This window comes from Carassius carassius, chromosome 43, assembly GCF_963082965.1.
Source record: "Carassius carassius chromosome 43, fCarCar2.1, whole genome shotgun sequence".
Taxonomy (NCBI): domain Eukaryota; kingdom Metazoa; phylum Chordata; class Actinopteri; order Cypriniformes; family Cyprinidae; genus Carassius; species Carassius carassius.
This window is the reverse complement of record NC_081797.1, coordinates 16,919,685-16,937,506: the sequence shown is the minus strand read 5'-3', so window position 1 is coordinate 16,937,506 and position 17,822 is coordinate 16,919,685. Positions and strand designations below refer to the sequence as shown.

General features: G+C 36.7%; 1 protein-coding gene across 5 annotated transcripts; it reads left to right on the top strand.

The window, feature by feature from the left end:
* Positions 1–1,134: 1,134 nt before the first annotated feature.
* LOC132124909 (beta-hexosaminidase subunit alpha-like) lies at positions 1,135–17,295 on the top strand. 5 transcript variants are annotated; one of them, XM_059536064.1, is made up of 14 exons: positions 1,136–1,528; positions 10,440–10,547; positions 10,813–10,878; positions 10,979–11,025; positions 11,123–11,233; positions 11,660–11,761; positions 12,093–12,225; positions 12,372–12,552; positions 12,667–12,753; positions 13,663–13,735; positions 13,828–14,002; positions 15,308–15,398; positions 15,478–15,585; positions 17,064–17,295. In XM_059536064.1, exons 1-14 carry the CDS (start codon positions 1,267–1,269, stop codon positions 17,125–17,127), a joined length of 1,608 nt encoding a protein of 535 aa, XP_059392047.1. In that variant the 5' UTR covers positions 1,136–1,266; the 3' UTR covers positions 17,128–17,295. The 5 variants fall into 5 exon arrangements, 3 of the variants coding, with proteins under 3 accessions (XP_059392049.1, XP_059392047.1, XP_059392046.1); XM_059536063.1 differs by lacking the exon at positions 13,828–14,002 and adding an exon at positions 14,859–15,033 and having other exon boundaries at positions 1,139–1,528; XR_009426811.1 differs by lacking the exons at positions 15,478–15,585; positions 17,064–17,295 and adding an exon at positions 14,859–15,033 and having other exon boundaries at positions 1,135–1,528.
* The last annotated feature ends 527 nt before the right edge of the window (positions 17,296–17,822 follow it).

Sequence of the window (17,822 nt, the reverse complement as noted above, 5' to 3'; positions counted from 1 at the left end):
ATATTTTGTCATTGTCACATACAGTACAGTATTTTGCATTTCTGCCAGTGACATCCAAAGAACTAAAAGAGGGAGTAGATGGTGATTGTGACATCAAGTTCAAAGGTTACACACAGGGAGGGGTTTCCGGATTGGAAAGGGGGTGTGTGAGTGATTTTACACATCTAACTGAGAAGCCTTGGTCAGCTCAAACAACCAGCTACATTACTAGCAGCTACAGAATAAAGAAAGTCTTATGGTTTTAAGAGGCTTCTTGCCTGTGCTAGATAAAGCTTAAAACAAAGCTTTATTTTTCGTTTACTACATCTTTACCATAGTTGTGTCTGTTTAGGTGGGCCACATGGGATTTGACTTCTACCCTGGATAATGCTTTATTATTATCCAGGGATGGTTGTTTAAAAGCCATTACATAATGTTTGCTTTTGCTCGAGGAACAATGGTGTTATGACTGATGGTAATTTAAGTGTTTTGGGTTTTCAATGGCGGTTACTTGAAATCAGATGAAGTCGTTCAAGTGATCTTTATTAGATGTAGGCTACTGTCCTATCCTCGGTCACAACACAGAAAAACGTTTTAATACGGAGTCATTTAATGTTATTAGTCAAACGTTTAACCAAAGTAATGATCGTTTAGGGTACCTTTCTCAACGTTACTGAAAAGTTGGTTTAAGTCTAGTAATTTAATAATTTGTTTCGCTGTATAATAACGCCCTCTAGAGGCTTTTTCTGGCTCTTAAATGTAGTTTTCAATTCATAACATATTTGATCAACACAAAAATAAACACAGTGACAAATAAAAAATATGGAAGTAGGCTAATATTATATAATGTAAAGTGCTCAGGCTGTTTCTTGTTTCCAGTAATGATAATAATAATATATTGCATACTTCTATAGGCCTGGGCGATGAAATAAAATATAAAACAATAGTCGAGTTTCACAGTTTCTTCAGATAACAAGGAATCGGACCTTTTATTTTCGCACTAATTGTGTGACTTTTAAGGATTTCTTAGTGCACTTTATGATCTAAGTTATAATCTTTTTTATTTACTTTCCCTTTGATGAGCCTATTTAATATGAAAACCATCCCGGAAATAGACCGTGTGACTCAAGCTGAGCCAATGGGATGCCAGCTCTCCTCAGATCAGGTGAACAAAAGCACTGTCCTGTCACATGACTCGTGTTTTGACAGTCTCAGCGCTTTTTAATGTTTTCTCGCTGTGTAGCTGCAGTTCGTCCGCCGTGAAACACGAGCGAGGTGTCCGGTAACATGTCTCGCTCGGGCTCGCAGTCTCGTCAGGTGCGGTGGTGTTTAATAGTGGTTGTGGTGGCTGTGTGGGTGGAGCAGGTGGATGGGGTCTGGCCGCTTCCGCAGCAGCTCCATCAGTCCGCGGAGAGAGACCCTCTGAGTCCACGGCTCTTCTCCTTCACTTACGGGAGGGACTCGGCTGCGCAGACCGGATGCTCCGTCCTGGATGCTGCTTTCAAAAGATACTTCTCCATCATATTCCCTGACTTCACGACAGGATCAGGTCGGTTATGCCTGAGGATGAATCAAACAGATACTTCCGTGTAGGAGGATGGATGTGTGTACTGTGTAACAAGTAAACAAGACGGCAACGTAAAATATGCAATGATATTCCAGACTTTATTCAAAAGGAATTGCAAATTGTATTTGCAATTGCGTTTTCAATTTGTGGACAAATAAAATGTGACGTAATCCAAACGCAAATGCAAATCGCGCATTACCGTTTGCTTTTTCATTTAAGCGAACGCACGGTGTCTGCCAAATTTAAAATGGAAATCCAAAGTCCGTTTGCAATTGTGTTTCCCATATCTTACGAGCTATGAGCCTGTCATATTTAAATAGCAATATTAATTACCACATTTGCCTTTTCACTCTCTCTGCACTGTGCATGTAAACTGCCAAAACTCTAGTGATGTGTCCTTCGTGAACGAATCTTTTAGGTGAACGAATCATTCTCGTTCACGTAATCCACTGACTCATATTTCTCGTTCAGTGAAGCTCCTCCCTCCACAGCAGCCGCGCATGCGCAGTTCAGTGAACCGGGTAACAACCATTTCATCTTGTCAAAGAATTACTCAACCTCGAGCCAATAGCCTTCGAGTATGAGATGTGAGTGACAGAGCATGTGATTTGTTGAATGTAGTGAACGAATACGCCCTTCAATGAACGAGTTTCATATGAGTCTGAACGAGATCTAGAGATCTTATCATTCGTGAACGAAATGACTGAACTGGTACCCATGTCGTTCGTGAACGAGCTGAATGAACGGATACATGTCGTTCGTGAATGAAAGGAACTGTTACATAGCTTATCTTGTTCATTATCTTGCTTATCTTCTAGTCTGCCATTTAGCATGTCAATCTCGTAAAATGCAAAGCGCAGTTACAGGTAGGCTACTGTGCTATAGAAGCATATGAGTAGCATTATTCAATTTGGGATGTAATATTCAAAATGACAATGCAATATGTAAAATGACAATGCATTTCTGTATTACATTTACATTTTCCAATACATTTGTGCAACGTTTGGTGCAAAATGAAAATTAAATTACAGAATTTTCATTTGCCATTTCATACACCAGTTTTAATATGTAAAATGAATACTAATTGTAACGCTTTATAAGTTGCAAAATGAAAATGAAAATGTATTACAGAAATGATTAGATATGTATAACATGTTCAAGCAAAAACTGTGGCAAAATGATCATTTAAATGCTATTTTTCTTAAATGCATTAACACTCACAGTCAAGACACTTACGATTGCATTTTCATTCAATGTCCCGCAATGAATGTAGCAAAATTCAATGTGCACATTGAAAATGCATTCCGAGCCGATCACGTGTCCGCCCCCTCCCGCCATGTCAATCACTTCGTGAACAAGGCGTGGCTTGCATAAGGTCAGAGACTCAAATCTCAAGAAGAGGATTCAAGTGAGAGAACATGGACAAGACAGTTGGTCCGTGTACGTTTTGATCATTTCGGTTTATGGCTTCAATATTTCATTCGCACTTGTGGGTGGAGCTGAAACGCTGCTTTCATCTGATTGGTCGAATCGCTCCACCTTCAGCTCGGTCTTTTCATTCTTTCAGACAGAATAAGAGTCAGTGCGAGTGAAGCACTGTAATGTCTGAAACCACTGCTCACTGTTAATTAGCATAATATTTGAATCAGATGTAGCTGGGCACATAATTGGTGCTGCTGAGACCTGCAAATTATTTCTAGGTTGTAGTATTGCATGAATATTGTCCCACTGATAAATACAGTGCAAATAGTTCTGTCTCCTTGGATAAAAGTGAAGTGGAAATAAAAATCAATAATAGACTGAACAGTTCCATGTCTGTAACATTTACCACTCTCATATTTTAAGTCATAAAGCACTAGGTATGTGTGTGTGACATTAATAAATAATTGTAAAAATTAATATAGTTACATTTCTGAATAAAAATAGTAAAATTAGCTCTATGCTGCTCAGTGCTCCTGTAGCCTACCCCAGAGCGCCCTCTCGCGGCTGTAGACGGTAATGTTTTCTCTTGGTTCTGAATAAATGCGACTTATATATATATTTTTCCTAGTCATGACGTATTTTTGGACTGATGCAACTTATAACGAAAATTACGGGTAAAATTATTATTATTATTTATTATGAGAGTAATTGACACAGACTAGAACTTTGTTTCACCAAATTCAGTTCAGATCTTCAGACTCGTCTGTCTCGTGTTGCTGTATGACTGGCCAGACTTACCTTCCCAAAAAATCCTATTTAATTTTATTTCATAAATTTAACTATATTTATTTCCACTTCACTGTTATCCAAGGAGACAGAACTATTTGCACTGTTTTTATCAGTGGGACAATATTTATACAATACAGTATACAACCTAGAAATAATTTAACGGGGTCTCTTGCAAGTCGCAGCAGCACGAATTATGTGCCCAGCTACATCTGATTCAAATATTATGTTAATTAACAGTGAGCGGTGGTTTCAGACATTACAGTGCTTCACTCGCACTGACTCTTATTCTGCCTGAAAGAATGAAAAGACCGAGCTGAAGGTGGAGCGATTCGACCAATCAGATGAAAGCAGCGTTTCAGCTCCACCCACAAGTTCGAATGAAATATTGAAGCCATAAACCGAAATGATCAAAACGTACACGGACCAACTGTCTTGTCCATGTTCTCTCCCTTGAATCCTCTTCTTGAGATTTGAGTCTCTGACCTTCTGCAAGACCCGCCTTGTTCACGCAGTGATTGACATGGCGGGAGGGGGCGGACACGTGATCGGCTCGGAATGCATTTTCAATTTGCACATTGAATTTTGCTACATTCATTGCGGGACATTGAATGAAAATGCAGTCATAAGTGTCTTGATTGTGAGTGTTAATGCATTTAAGAAAAATAGCATTTAAATGATCATTTTGCCACAGTTTTTGCTTGAACATGTTATACATATCTAATCATTTCTGTAATTTTGCAACTTATAAAGCGTTAAAATTAGTTTTCATTTTACATATTAAAACTGGTGTATGAAATGGCAAATGAAAATTCTGTAATTTCATTTTCATTTTCATTTTGCACCAAACGTTGCACAAATGTATTGGAAAATGTAAATGTAAATACAGAAATGCATTGTCATTTTACATATTACATTCCAAATTGAATAATGCTACCCATATGCTTCCATACTGTGCACATACGCTTGTTTTGATATTTAGCAACTCCACGTTTAATCCCCGATTTATGAATGTGAATATATAATATACAAACTGTCTGACCAGAAAATTAAAATGCTAATTAAGCAAGAAAACCTTGTGCTTTGTTCATCTGAACAACTTGATTAGACTTTATATATTGAATGCGATTATACACACATTTTAATCAAGCCAGATCAGTTTTTGTAACAAGTAAATACGTTCGTTGACTAAAGACATAACACATAATACACTTTTTTTTGCCACCTGCTGGCATATTTTGTGTAATACGAATAAATGATCACTGAACAAATCAGTGAACGATTCTGAACGAATCATTTTGGTGAACGAACTGAAAATGAACAAATCTCTAGAAAGAATCATAATTTCCGGCACTACAAAACTCAAATGGAATCGCAATTCCTTTTGCATTTGAATTTCCAACGTCTACACGAAAACCTGTCAATCAAGTGACAGGGGTGGGGCCATTTTATTGGGCGTGTTTGCATTGGGAAGTGAAATCACTCACGAGTCAAGTATAGGTCTGTATATATACACATTTGCCTGAACTAAGTACATTTCTTTTGCCATTATTATGTTTAAATGAAAAAAGAAGGAGGCAGTGGTATTTCATATCCTTTTTCGTTTTATTGTAAATATACAGTGAGGAAAATTGCAGTAGTCAAGGCGAGCTGACTGAAGTTATCAAGTATGCTGCTGTTTGCAGAATTACCGGACCTGCGTCCTCGCAGACATCACACTCCCGAGTCGAATGCACAAGTCTGAACTACTGAGGATGCAAGTCCGAAATCAGCGTACTTTGTATTTAGAAACTCGCGCAGACCTACGTCACCAGTCTATTTGCCTAATCTTCCCGGTGTTACGGTTTAACTGGTTACCGTGTTATCTGGTGACCAACATCCTGGTTCAGGTTTCCGCTGAAGATGTGCTGGAACGACGGCAGCAGACTCGGCGATTTTGAAAGCACAAACTGACCCTATATTAAATGTTTAATAAACGCAGACTTGCTCATTGCATGATTCTGATATTCTTGTAAAGATTACAAGTTATTAGTATGATCGCCCGTTTCACGGCTGAAGTAAGATAAACTAAAAAATAGAAATAAAGTACGTCTGTGTTGGCGCAGGTTTCGAACACGCGCTAAAAGATGGTGCACTGCAAGAGATGACAGTCACTAACCACCGAACTACCAATCTACACCGAATCAGCACCAGATCTCTAGATTCAAGACAGGACTCTCGGCTTCACATCGTGCAGCTGCTGAATCAAGGAAATGTGACCGTGTTAACTTGTGACCTGTGTTTACCTATTATGAAAATAAACCATAGCAGAACACTGACTACATTTTATCGTTCATGATGTTAAAGAACATTTCATAACGTCTCAGACAACTGTACATTTGTGGCTACTGTGGTTTAATTATAAACACTATCGATAACTCATATTTACCATAGTAAAACATGGTACATTTTAGTATGATCGAAGATACAAAAATTCTACTAGAACAGACTTGTATATGTGCATTCCCAGAAGAGATGAGAAATGGATTCGTGTTCAGCACCACAAAAAGAACAAAGTGTCAATATCAGGAAACATCTTTTTTAATTAAAGCTTCACAGGATAGAAAAGGTGAAGTAATTTGTAAGCCACATCCTTAACCTTATTGGTAATTAAGTATTTAGATGACAAAGTCCACACCGTTGACTGTGAGTGACGTCACTTCCCAATGCAAACACGCCCAATAAAATGGCCCCACCCCTGTCACTTGATTGACAGGTTTCCGTGTAGACGTTGGAAATTTAAATGCAAAAGGAATTGCGATTCCATTTGAGTTTTGGCAGTTTACATGCACAGTGCAGAGAGTGAAAAGGCAAATGTGGTAATTAATATTGCTATTTAAATATGACCGGCTCATAGCTCGTAAGATATGGGAAACACAATTGCAAACAGACTTTTGCATTTCCATTTTAAATTTGGCAGACACTGTTCGCTTAAACGAAAATCCAAACGGTAATGCGTGATTTGCATTTGCGTTTGGGTTATGTCACATTTTACGCGTGACTCTCACCGTGATTTCAGCTTCTGCTGTCTCACTAAATAAGGACGTGAACACATGAACAGCATCTCCAGAACTGCACTGAGAGTCACTTCATAAGTATCTGACTGTTTGATTTGAGTAAAACTAGTGTCATATCACATACACAGAACTGTAAAGGTACGCCAACCCGTCAAAATAAAAGTCCGGTTAAAGACGATTGTTCAGCAGAATATACACAGCCTACCACTAAAAAAAAAAATCAAACATTATATGTATTTTTTAAGGTTTAATCACACAACATTTCTTCCATATTTTATTTTTAATATTTTTTTTTCTAAAAAAGGAAACTTAGTTGTTAATTTTAAGAGACCCAGGAGTCTTATTTTCTCTTGCATAATTAATATTGCACTTTAAACAAAAACACATTTTATCCGATTAATCGATGGAATTTTTGGTAGAATACTCGGATTACTAAAATATTCGATAGCTACAGTAAATGGACTGCATTTATATAGCGCTTTCAACAGACCACATGGCCATCCAAAGTAGAGCCCGACCGATATGGATTTTTGGGGGCCGATGCCGATATTAACTCGAAAAGAGCCGATTTATAAGCCGATATTTTGATTTTAAAAATAATCTGGATATTAGACCCATTTCCTATAAACTGCACTTACACAACATTCAATAGCAAAATATCTGCCTGTTCTATGTATGTGGGCTGTATAAACCATTTTCCAGAATGGACTATGTTAAAAAAAAAGCCTTAGATTACAGTCTCAATGACTAAACAATTGCACATCAAAAGTATATATTTTTTAATGATCAAAAAACAGTCTGGTTTTAAACATTTAACACTTTTACTTTCTTCCAGTTGAAGCTGGTTTTAACAGTCTGTGTGTGTACTGTAAATAAATTATAATACTAAAGTTAAAGTATTTGCAGAAGTAGTCCCACACTTTGCTGCTACAGCATTCACCTTTTTCAGCCATCTGTAGGCAGAAAGAGAGACAGAGAAAGAATAAGCATGTGTATTAATAATATCACCATGTATCATTACTCATGTCATCATTAGAATTATAATAATAATAAACTGGGATCTCCTACATAGGCAAAAATGAGAAATATATATATTTTTTTTATTTGTCAAGTAATAGGTATTACCTACTTATATTTAACAATATTATTTCAGGCCCAATTACGCGGTCATTATGTGGGAAACACACCGCAATAGAATAAGAATAAGTTAAACGCTAACGTTATAGTTTGACCTCCTATTAACGTTCGCGCTCTTCCACTGATAAACATGGTATTAGCTTTGTGGCTAATCTAATATAGCAATGCATTAGCGGCTGTAAGTGATGTTACAGAATATTTAGAAGTGATAATGATAGGACCGTTAGCTAGAACTACCACACAGTTTTTATATACAGGGTATGAACTAAATCTACAATCATTTCACATGACGAACGACAGACTCACAGTCAAAACAGTAAGTTACATCTCTGTGGCTTGGCTAATCGCTTTCTTCTGTAGTGAATTTCTGGCGCTGTTGTTAACTCTGGAGCTGCAGCGCTCCCTCTGGTGGGCACACTATGCAACACTCATAACATGAGTGAAGCATGAGACTCTGTTTCATCGGCCGTTATAAATGCCGATGCCGATTTAAATGCAATTAGCTTATATCGGCCGATATATCGGTCGGGCTCTAATCCAAAGCGCTTTACAATTTTGCCTCACATTCACCCATTCACACTCACATTCACACACCGACTACGGTGTCTGCCATTCAAGGCGCCATCCAGCTCATCGGGAGCAGGTGGGGTTAGGTGTCTTGCTCAAGGACACCTCGACACTTGGTCAGGTGGAGCCGGGGATTGAACCACCAACCTTCCGGTTTGTAGACAACCTACATGAACCACTGAGCCACTGCCGCCCATAGTTTCATGTTCAGCCCTAGATAGAACGCAAATGTTAAGCGAGAGAACATGAAACCTTAGCGATAGAACGCAAATGTTTAGCGAGAGAACATGAAACTTTAGCGATAGAACGCAAATGTTTAGCGAGAGAACATGAAACTATAGCGATAGAACGCAAATGTTTAGCGAGAGAACATGAAACTATAGCGATAGAACGCAAATGTTTAGCGAGAGAACATGTAACTTTAGCGATAGAATGCAGATGTTTTGCGAGAGAACACAAAACTTTAGCTATAGAACGCAAATGTGTAGCGAGAGAACATGAAACTTTAGCGATAGAACGCAAATGTTTAGCGAGAGAACATGAAACTATAGCGATAGAACGCAAATGTTTAGCGAGAGAACATGAAACTATAGCGATAGAACGCAAATGTTTAGCGAGAGAACATGTAACTTTAGCGATAGAATGCAGATGTTTTGCGAGAGAACACAAAACTTTAGCTATAGAACGCAAATGTGTAGCGAGAGAACATGAAACTTTAGCGATAGAACGCAAATGTTCAACGAGAACACAAAACTTTAGCGATAGAACGCAAATGTTTAATGAAAGAACATGTAACTTTAGCGATAGAACGCAAATGTTTAGCGAGAGAACATGTAACTTTAGCGATAGAACGCAAATGTTTAGCGAGAGAACATGAAACTTTAGCGATAGAACGCAAATGTTTAGCGAGAGAACACAAAACTTTAGCGATAGAACGCAAATGTTTAGCGAAAGAAAACACGAAACTTTAGCGATAGAACGCAAATGTTCAACGAGAGAACACAAAACTTTAGCGATAGAACGCAAATGTTTAGCGAGAGAACATGTAACTTTAGCGATAGAACGCAAATGTTTAGCGAGAGAACACAAAACTTTAGCGATAGAACGCAAATGTTTAGCAAGAGAACACAAAACTTTAGCGATAGAACGCAAATGTTTAGTGAGAGAACACAAAACTTTAGCGATAGAACGCAAATGTTTAGTGAGAGAACACAACTTTAGCGATAGAACGCAAATGTTTAGCAAGAGAACACAACTTTAGCGATAGAACGCAAATGTTTAGCAAGAGAACACAAAACTTTAGCGATAGAACGCAAATGTTTAGTGAGAGAACACAAAACTTTAGCGATAGAACGCAAATGTTTAGTGAGAGAACACGAAGTTTGTCGGGGAACACAATTCTTTAGCAATAGAATGCAAATATATTGGGGTGGTGTTGGCGCAGTGGATAAGACACATGCCTTTGGCGTGAGAGACCCGGGTTCAAATTCACTGTGTGACACCAATGTGTCCCTGAGCAAGACACTTAACCCCTAGTTGCTCCAGAGGCGTGCGACCTCTGACATATATAGCAATTGTAAGTCGCTTTGGATAAAAGCGTCAGCTAAATGAATAAATGTAAATGTAAATATTTAGAGAGAGAATGCAAAACATTAGTGATACACAAAGCTCAGGGGAACAAAATACTTCTTTGAGAGAAAATATTTTTTTTATATGTTTATATATATATATATATATATATATATTAAATTTGTTTCACAACCAGGAGAGAAATACAACAGGCAAACATAAAAAAATGGCAAATACAGTAAAATAAAATTTTCCTTGAAAATCTTATGGCCGTCTTAATAGCTTTTCATAATCAAATGAAACAAATTTGCACTACAAAACAATGTGTGTTGATATGTTAATGTTTATTTGAACAGAAAATGTGCTTCAGTACATGTGGTCGGAGCCTCAACCCTTTGTCGTATCGGTGAGCGTCAAAACCAGAGGATGTGACGGCTACCCTGACGAAAATTCAGATGAGAGCTGTGAGTATCTCCTGATCATGCGATCTTAGTAACCCCTGCTGACCTTTGACCTTTTAATTGCTCCGTTCATGTCAGAGAAAATCCACTAAGTTAAAAGGTGTAATTACTTTTAACTTTTACTTTACTTTTTTTAAAAAGGGAGTCATTCCTGTTCTTCAGTGCCTTTTGAATCCAGTCATTTAAAATGTGTCATTTGTGGATGTATTTCGATATCTAATATGCTAAGACTTTCTAATGATGTTGTACTCATGTACTGTTCTTGCAGATACGCTGAGTGTGTCAGAGGGCCAGGCTGTACTGAGATCAGTGTCTGTATGGGGCGCTTTGAGAGGTGTGACTTCACGCTTGTTGTCTCTTTTATTCTTTGCTTGAATTTAAAACACTAACCCTAATAGTTGTGTCTCTTTCAACCTATCAAACCTGAAAATCAGGTCTGGAGTCCTTCAGTCAGCTTGTGTACCAGGATGATTATGGCACTGTAAGTATTGTGTGAAAAGTATTTTGTCATGTGCTGTGATAAATAATGCAGCAGTATGTTCATATACTCTGTTAATTAACTCAATCTTTCCATGCAGTATTTTATCAACAAGACAGAGATTGTAGACTTCCCACGTTTTGCTTTCAGAGGACTTTTACTGGACACTTCAAGGCATTATATACCTCTCCATGCTATTCTGAAGACTCTGGTATGTATTTACTGTTCATTATAAATTATATAAATATATATATAATTTTTTTTTTTTAAAGAAGTCTTCTATGCTCTAAGGCTGCATTTAGAAATACAGTAATATTGTGAAATATTATTACAATTTAAACCTAACAGTTTTCTGTTTGAATATATTTTCAAATGTAATTTATTCCTGTAATTTAAAGCTCCTTATGCTGCTTAATATTTTTCTAGAAACCATGATGTGTTTTTTTTTTCAAAATTTCTTTTAATTAATAGAAAAGAAAAGCATTTGGATTAAATGTGACTGTCCCTTTAATTTACTGTCACTTTTGATCAATTTAATGCATCATTGCTAAATAAAAGTATTAATTAATTTTTTTTGTTTATCTTACTGACCCCAAAACCTTGAAATAAAATAAAGAATTATTATTGTTTTTCATAGGATGCAATGGCCTACAGTAAATTGAATGTCTTTCACTGGCACATTGTGGATGATCCTTCCTTCCCGTATCAGAGCCGCACTTTTCCTGACCTCAGTAATAAGGTAGAGATGCTATAAAATCACCTCAAAAACAGCTACATTTCTAACTCCTTATTTTTAACACAGCAATTTTGCTTCTATTCTTCTGAATGATTAACGTTATATGCGTTTGTTGTTTATATGAACTGTAGTTCCATTAAAGACGTTACACCCAAGGCAGCTTGTGTTCTTTTATTATATTATATTTATTATATATATATTTTTTTTAATGTTTCAAATAAGCCTTTGTTTTTATATTTTTAGTTTTAATTTAAATTTTGAGTTTTTTTTTTTTTTTTTTAGGTAACAAAAACCCTTTTTAATAATAACATGACAGTTGTGTTTTTTCTTCTAGGGAGCTTTTCATCCGTTCACTCACATCTACACACAGTCAGACGTGATGAGGGTGATAGAACATGCCAGAATGAGAGGCATTCGAGTCGTGCCTGAGTTTGACTCTCCTGGACACACTCAGTCATGGGGGAAAGGTACACACACACACACACACACACATACATACATATTCCTATCATTATGGGTTCATTCTGTAGATGTAATGGTTTTTATACTGTAAAAGCCTAACCCTAACCCCCAATAATGTTAAAGAATAATGATGTTTGTTTCTTGTTCTCAGGACAGCCAGGTCTCTTGACTCCCTGTTACAAGGGCAGTGTGCCGTCTGGTTCATTCGGACCTGTCGATCCAACAGTAGACACTACTTATAAGTTCATGGAAAGCCTCTTGAAAGAGGTGAAGTTTGTCTTTCCTGACTCTTATGTTCATTTAGGAGGGGATGAGGTCAGTTTTGCCTGCTGGTAAGCTTTTTTGACACTTGATTTTTGTTTTGAGGGCCTCATTTAAGCTTGACTGCATTAGCAAGAATGGTGGTGTTTTTATTTCTAAGACAGCAATGTTATTCTCTCAAACAGGCAGTCGAATCCCAATGTGCAGAAGTTTATGGAAAAGAAGGGTTTTGGGAAGGATTTTACTAAACTGGAATCATTCTACATGGAGAGGTGAGTAGAAATGTTAAAAAAGCTAACTTCTTATGTACAGAAAAGTTTGGGGTCTGTAAGGTTTTTATTTATTTTTATACCTTTTTAAAAAAAAGAATTATCTTACTCTCACAAAGGCTGTTAAATATTATTACAATTTAAAATAAAATAGTTTTCTATGTGAATATATGTTAAAAAGTCATTTATTTCTGTGATGTCAAATCTCAGTTTTCAGCATCATTACTCACGACTTCAGTGACACATTAAGAAATTATTCTAATATGCAGATTTGATGCTCAAGAAACAGTGATGCATATTTACTTTCAGGCTTCTTTGAAAAATAAATAATTTTTTAAAAGAAAAAAAGAAAATGTGTATTTTAAATTGTTTATGTTACTGTCACTTTTGATGCAACCTTGATTAATTTCTTTAAAAATTAATTAATTTTCTTACATTTTATTGATTTCTAATTTCTAATTCTTTAAATTTCTTTGAAAAATGATTCACATTTTAGCATAATTGGATACCTTTTTGACTGCTTTTCCTTCATGATACTTTCCAACTGATTTATAAAGTTTGTATGTTTTTTGTTTTATTAAATATTATTTACATTTTTTTTTTATTTACTTTTTTTTTTTTTTTTGTATTTAAAGTTACATTTTATTAGGTTTAATCCAAGATTCTAAAATGAATAGTTCTAAAATGTGTTTGGTTAAGACGTGTTTGAAACCGAAAAAATGATATAAGCACACCTGTGACTGTGCATTGATTAAATTCTGTTTTAATATGTGAAGAATGTAAATGTTATGTCTTCTGATAACAATGGGGGAAAAAATGTTTACTGTTTTTCTGCATAAACATAAGAATTGGCACATTCGTGAACACAGTGTTTCTGGTTTTTCACTATATGTCTCTCTTTATGTTCTTCAGTATAATGAACATGACCGCCACTCTCAACAAAACCTCCATTGTTTGGCAGGATGTGTTTGACTACCATGAGCGAGTGAGTAAAAACAGTGAGTCTGCACTGGTTGCATTTAAACGTCAAAAAGAGCCGTGTGTGATAGTAACAGGAATGAGACGCTTCTCTTCTAGCCCAGATCTAAGTACGTGGTGGAGGTCTGGAAGCAGGGCTGTTACCTGTGCAAGATGCGCCGGGTGACTAAGGCAGGGTTAAAGGTCATCCTGGCGGCCCCTTTCTACCTCGACCTGCCGATACCCACTCACAGCTGGGCCCGTTACTACAACGTGCGGCCCTTAGCCTTCAGGGGTCAGAGCATCAGTGCAAAACGCTAACAAACACTAGAGACTGCAGTGCTGTGTGTCAGTGTAGTGCTGATTTCTCTCAAATGTGTGAAAGTGTGTTGTGCTGTGAGAATCAAACAAACGTGCATCGATAAGCATGACTTTATATGTGGTATTTTAGTATTATTTATATACTATTCAAATATTTATTTATGTTTGGATTGTTTCATTTTCAAATTTTATTTAAATTGAGAAAAAAAAATTTATTAGCTTTTAAAAAATATTTCGATTTAGCATTATTATTATTATTATTTTATATTTTTGTTAGAGTTTTAGTACTTTAACTTTACACTATATAAAAGCAAAGCAAAAAATAAATAAACAGAAACTAATTTAGAATATTAAGGAAAACTATAATAGTATCACTATTCTAAAATAACACTTCAACAAAGTAACTAATACAGTAGGGAATGAGATGCGAAATGCCTCAGAATGCAACCCTGTTGTCGCGATCATTGCACTTTGTAACCAGAAGGTGTCAATAAAGAGCCAACTTTTTATAGTGTGAGGTAAAACACTGTCATCAGATGGCACATGAGACATAAGTAGGTTCTATCAGAAGCAAAATCAATCAATACAAGTTATTTAAAAGTCAGAACTGTGGGCTAGTGGTTAACGCATTGAGCTCTGGTGCTCTTTTGGCATTTTTGAGTTTGAATCTAGCTTGCAACATTTTAAAAATATGGTCCTCCCTTCAAAATATGCACAGTAAAAGCCTCAAAACATTGCATTAATGCAGATGAGTAAAGCAGACTGGTTGGTAAATCCCTAGAGGCCAATAAGGCATGGAAATTGTCACCCAACATTTGCTGCTGTCTCAGATTCCACAGGATACTGTTCTGGAGATCTGGAAGGGTGTAAAATACCAGGCTGAACTGAGCAGGATGACCCAGGCCGGGCACAGGGTCCTGCTCTCTGCCCCCTGGTACATCAACCACATCAGCTACGGCCAGGACTGGCGTGACTCCTACGCAGTGCGGCCCCAGAATTTCTCCGGTGTGTGGAGCAGCATGCTATACTGGGTTCAGACGCTCTCCAGCGCTTGCACTTGATGTGTAATATATCAATATTCAATATATAATATCAGTCCTTAAAAGCAAACAGGCGATAAATGAGAACTCATGATGACTTTCAGGTATTTTAAGTGATTATTAATTTCTCACAGAATCAATCACTGCTTGTTGTTGTTTGTAGTGCAGTGCTGGTGTGTTTTTTCAGCGCATGTCTGTTGTGCTTGTTTAAATATATGCCGCTTCTTTCTATGGTTTAGGCACAGATGAGCAGAAGAAGTTGGTGATTGGTGGAGAAGTTGCCATGTGGGGTGAATATGTGGACGCCACCAATCTGAGCCCACGCCTGTGGTATGACTAGAAGAGCAGTCCAGATCAGAATGAGATATTGCACTGTTGTAGATCTTTATGGTTTTGTGTGTTTGTGAAGGCCGAGAGCCTGTGCTGCAGCGGAGAGGTTGTGGAGCAATGAAGAAAAAACCCTGAACGCCGATCTGGCCTTCCCACGTCTGAAGGAGTTTCGCTGTGAACTTGTAAGGTATTGGAAATATGTTTGTAATTATTCTTTATCAACTTCTGATCTGTTCCAAGTTCAGTGTGCATACAAAACTAAACATTTAGTGTTTGATATAATCATTTTATTTTGAACCTGTGATACATTTTCAGGATTCTTTTGAAAAAAAAAAACAGCATTTATTTAAAAATAGAAATAATTTCTAACAATGTTAGTCTTTACTCTATATACACTATTTAATCTATATACACTAGTCAATATAAATCAAAACCTTTAATCAAAGTTGTCCTAAACCCAAAACTAAAATGTGTTCTTGTCTTAGGACAACTTTGATGCACTTTTTTGATCTACTTCAAATGTTGACTATTATATACATATATCTGCACACAAACAGATTAGAGCCCGACCGATATATCTTTTTGCCGATTTTATCGGCCGATATTAGCCTGCATGTATGTGCTCCTTTGTTTGCTACTGGCAACCTGGATGAAATGCTTTAAAGTGTTTCTATGGAAATTAGGAAAACCATTGAAACTTTCAATGGCCATATCTCCGTAACGGTGCGGCAAATTGGGGGAGTCCCTTCAGCTCAAGGAACCCTCTCGACTGCTGAATCAAGTGTACGTCTAAATGGCAGCTGTCTAAATGCCCTCTTTCGAACCACCCCCACGGCAATAGCCCCCGGGGTTCCAGAATTAGGGGTGGTTAAATTCGCTGCCTTAATGATCCTGGGGGGCTACCGATGCATGCAGGGTGGCGTTCGAGAGGGCTCCTCAAGCTGAAGGGATCCCCCAAATTTGGTGGAAATCCATAGTGACACAAGCCAACACTTTCATTTCAGTAAGGAAGTGTAGTTCAGGCAGTAGCATTCAAGCATTGTCTTATTCAATTGTAAGTGCCCTGTCAAGTGAACTTCACATGAAATTCCGCCATGATTTCAGTTCCAAGGGAACTTACAAGTTACATTCAAAGGCATTAAAGTGCACAGGATGTGAATTTATATTGTATTTATTTACACACAGACAAAACTTACTAGAAAAGTAAAGACAGTAGTGCAAATCTGTGAATGAATGTTCTGAAGTGAAATAAATGGAATGAAATAAATACATTTTGGATAAAGTTTATTGCTAAATTGTTAAATGCGTTGCCTCCATTACATATCTTTGTCACGTCATTTTAAGTGCTTGATCACCACATTTGAGTGATCATTACAAAAAAAATTGTTTTTATAAATATATATATATATATCAAATGTTTGGACACATGAACGGGAAGATGTCCAAATTTTGACTTTTACTGTACTATAATATACACAAAGAATATATGTGGATATCTATATATTTTTACTCCCTATTATTGGTATTGGCTCCCCCCAAAAAAAACATATCGGTTGGGCTCTAAATAATTGTGTGTATATATATATATATATATATATATATATATTCTTAATTAGAATAGTTTATTTGTTTTTTCAAATAACATTACTGTTTGTGTTGCTGCAGGCGGGGTATTCTAGCGGAGCCTCTGTTTGTTGGCCATTGCAGACATGAGTATGAGGGCCTGTAAGTTCTCTGATCAGCCACAAAATCTGAAGAGCGATGTGTTTGGGCACTGAGATATTGCTTTGGAATTTGCTCAATACTGTATATTTTGATCAGTTTATTATTTATCATGTAAACTGACTTTTACTAAAAAAAAATGTGATTTTATTTTTAATAAAGATCTATTCAACAATTATTTAGTTGTGTATTAACTTACAAATATTTTTATAATAATAATATATTTAAAACGTATTGTTAATATATAATCATAATAATAACATTAATAATACATTTATCCCTAAATGCAATGGTGCTAAATAATCACACTTAAAAATGTATGAATAACAAATTATAGGATAAAAAAAAAGCTGTTACTGAACTCGTTCAGTAAGTTCATCATTTCATTAACAAAGGTTCTGATTGGTCCTGATTTCCCACATTTAGGAAGTAAGATGTAAACTAGGGTGACCAAATGTGCCATTTTCCCAGGACACGTCCTGGCCAGGATTTCTATAATGCCTAAAATATCCAACATTTTGGTTTGGTTTGCGCTGCGCTGCGCAGACCAATTGTTGTATGACAAGATACCATGAGAGAGCTCTAGAGAGCAGACAGCTTCTTGTGCTTTTGAATTGCTCTCACTGTACTTTGATGTCATACACCGATCGGTCTGCTCAGTGCTGCTTCAAGTCCCAACACTAATATGTACACGTATTTGCA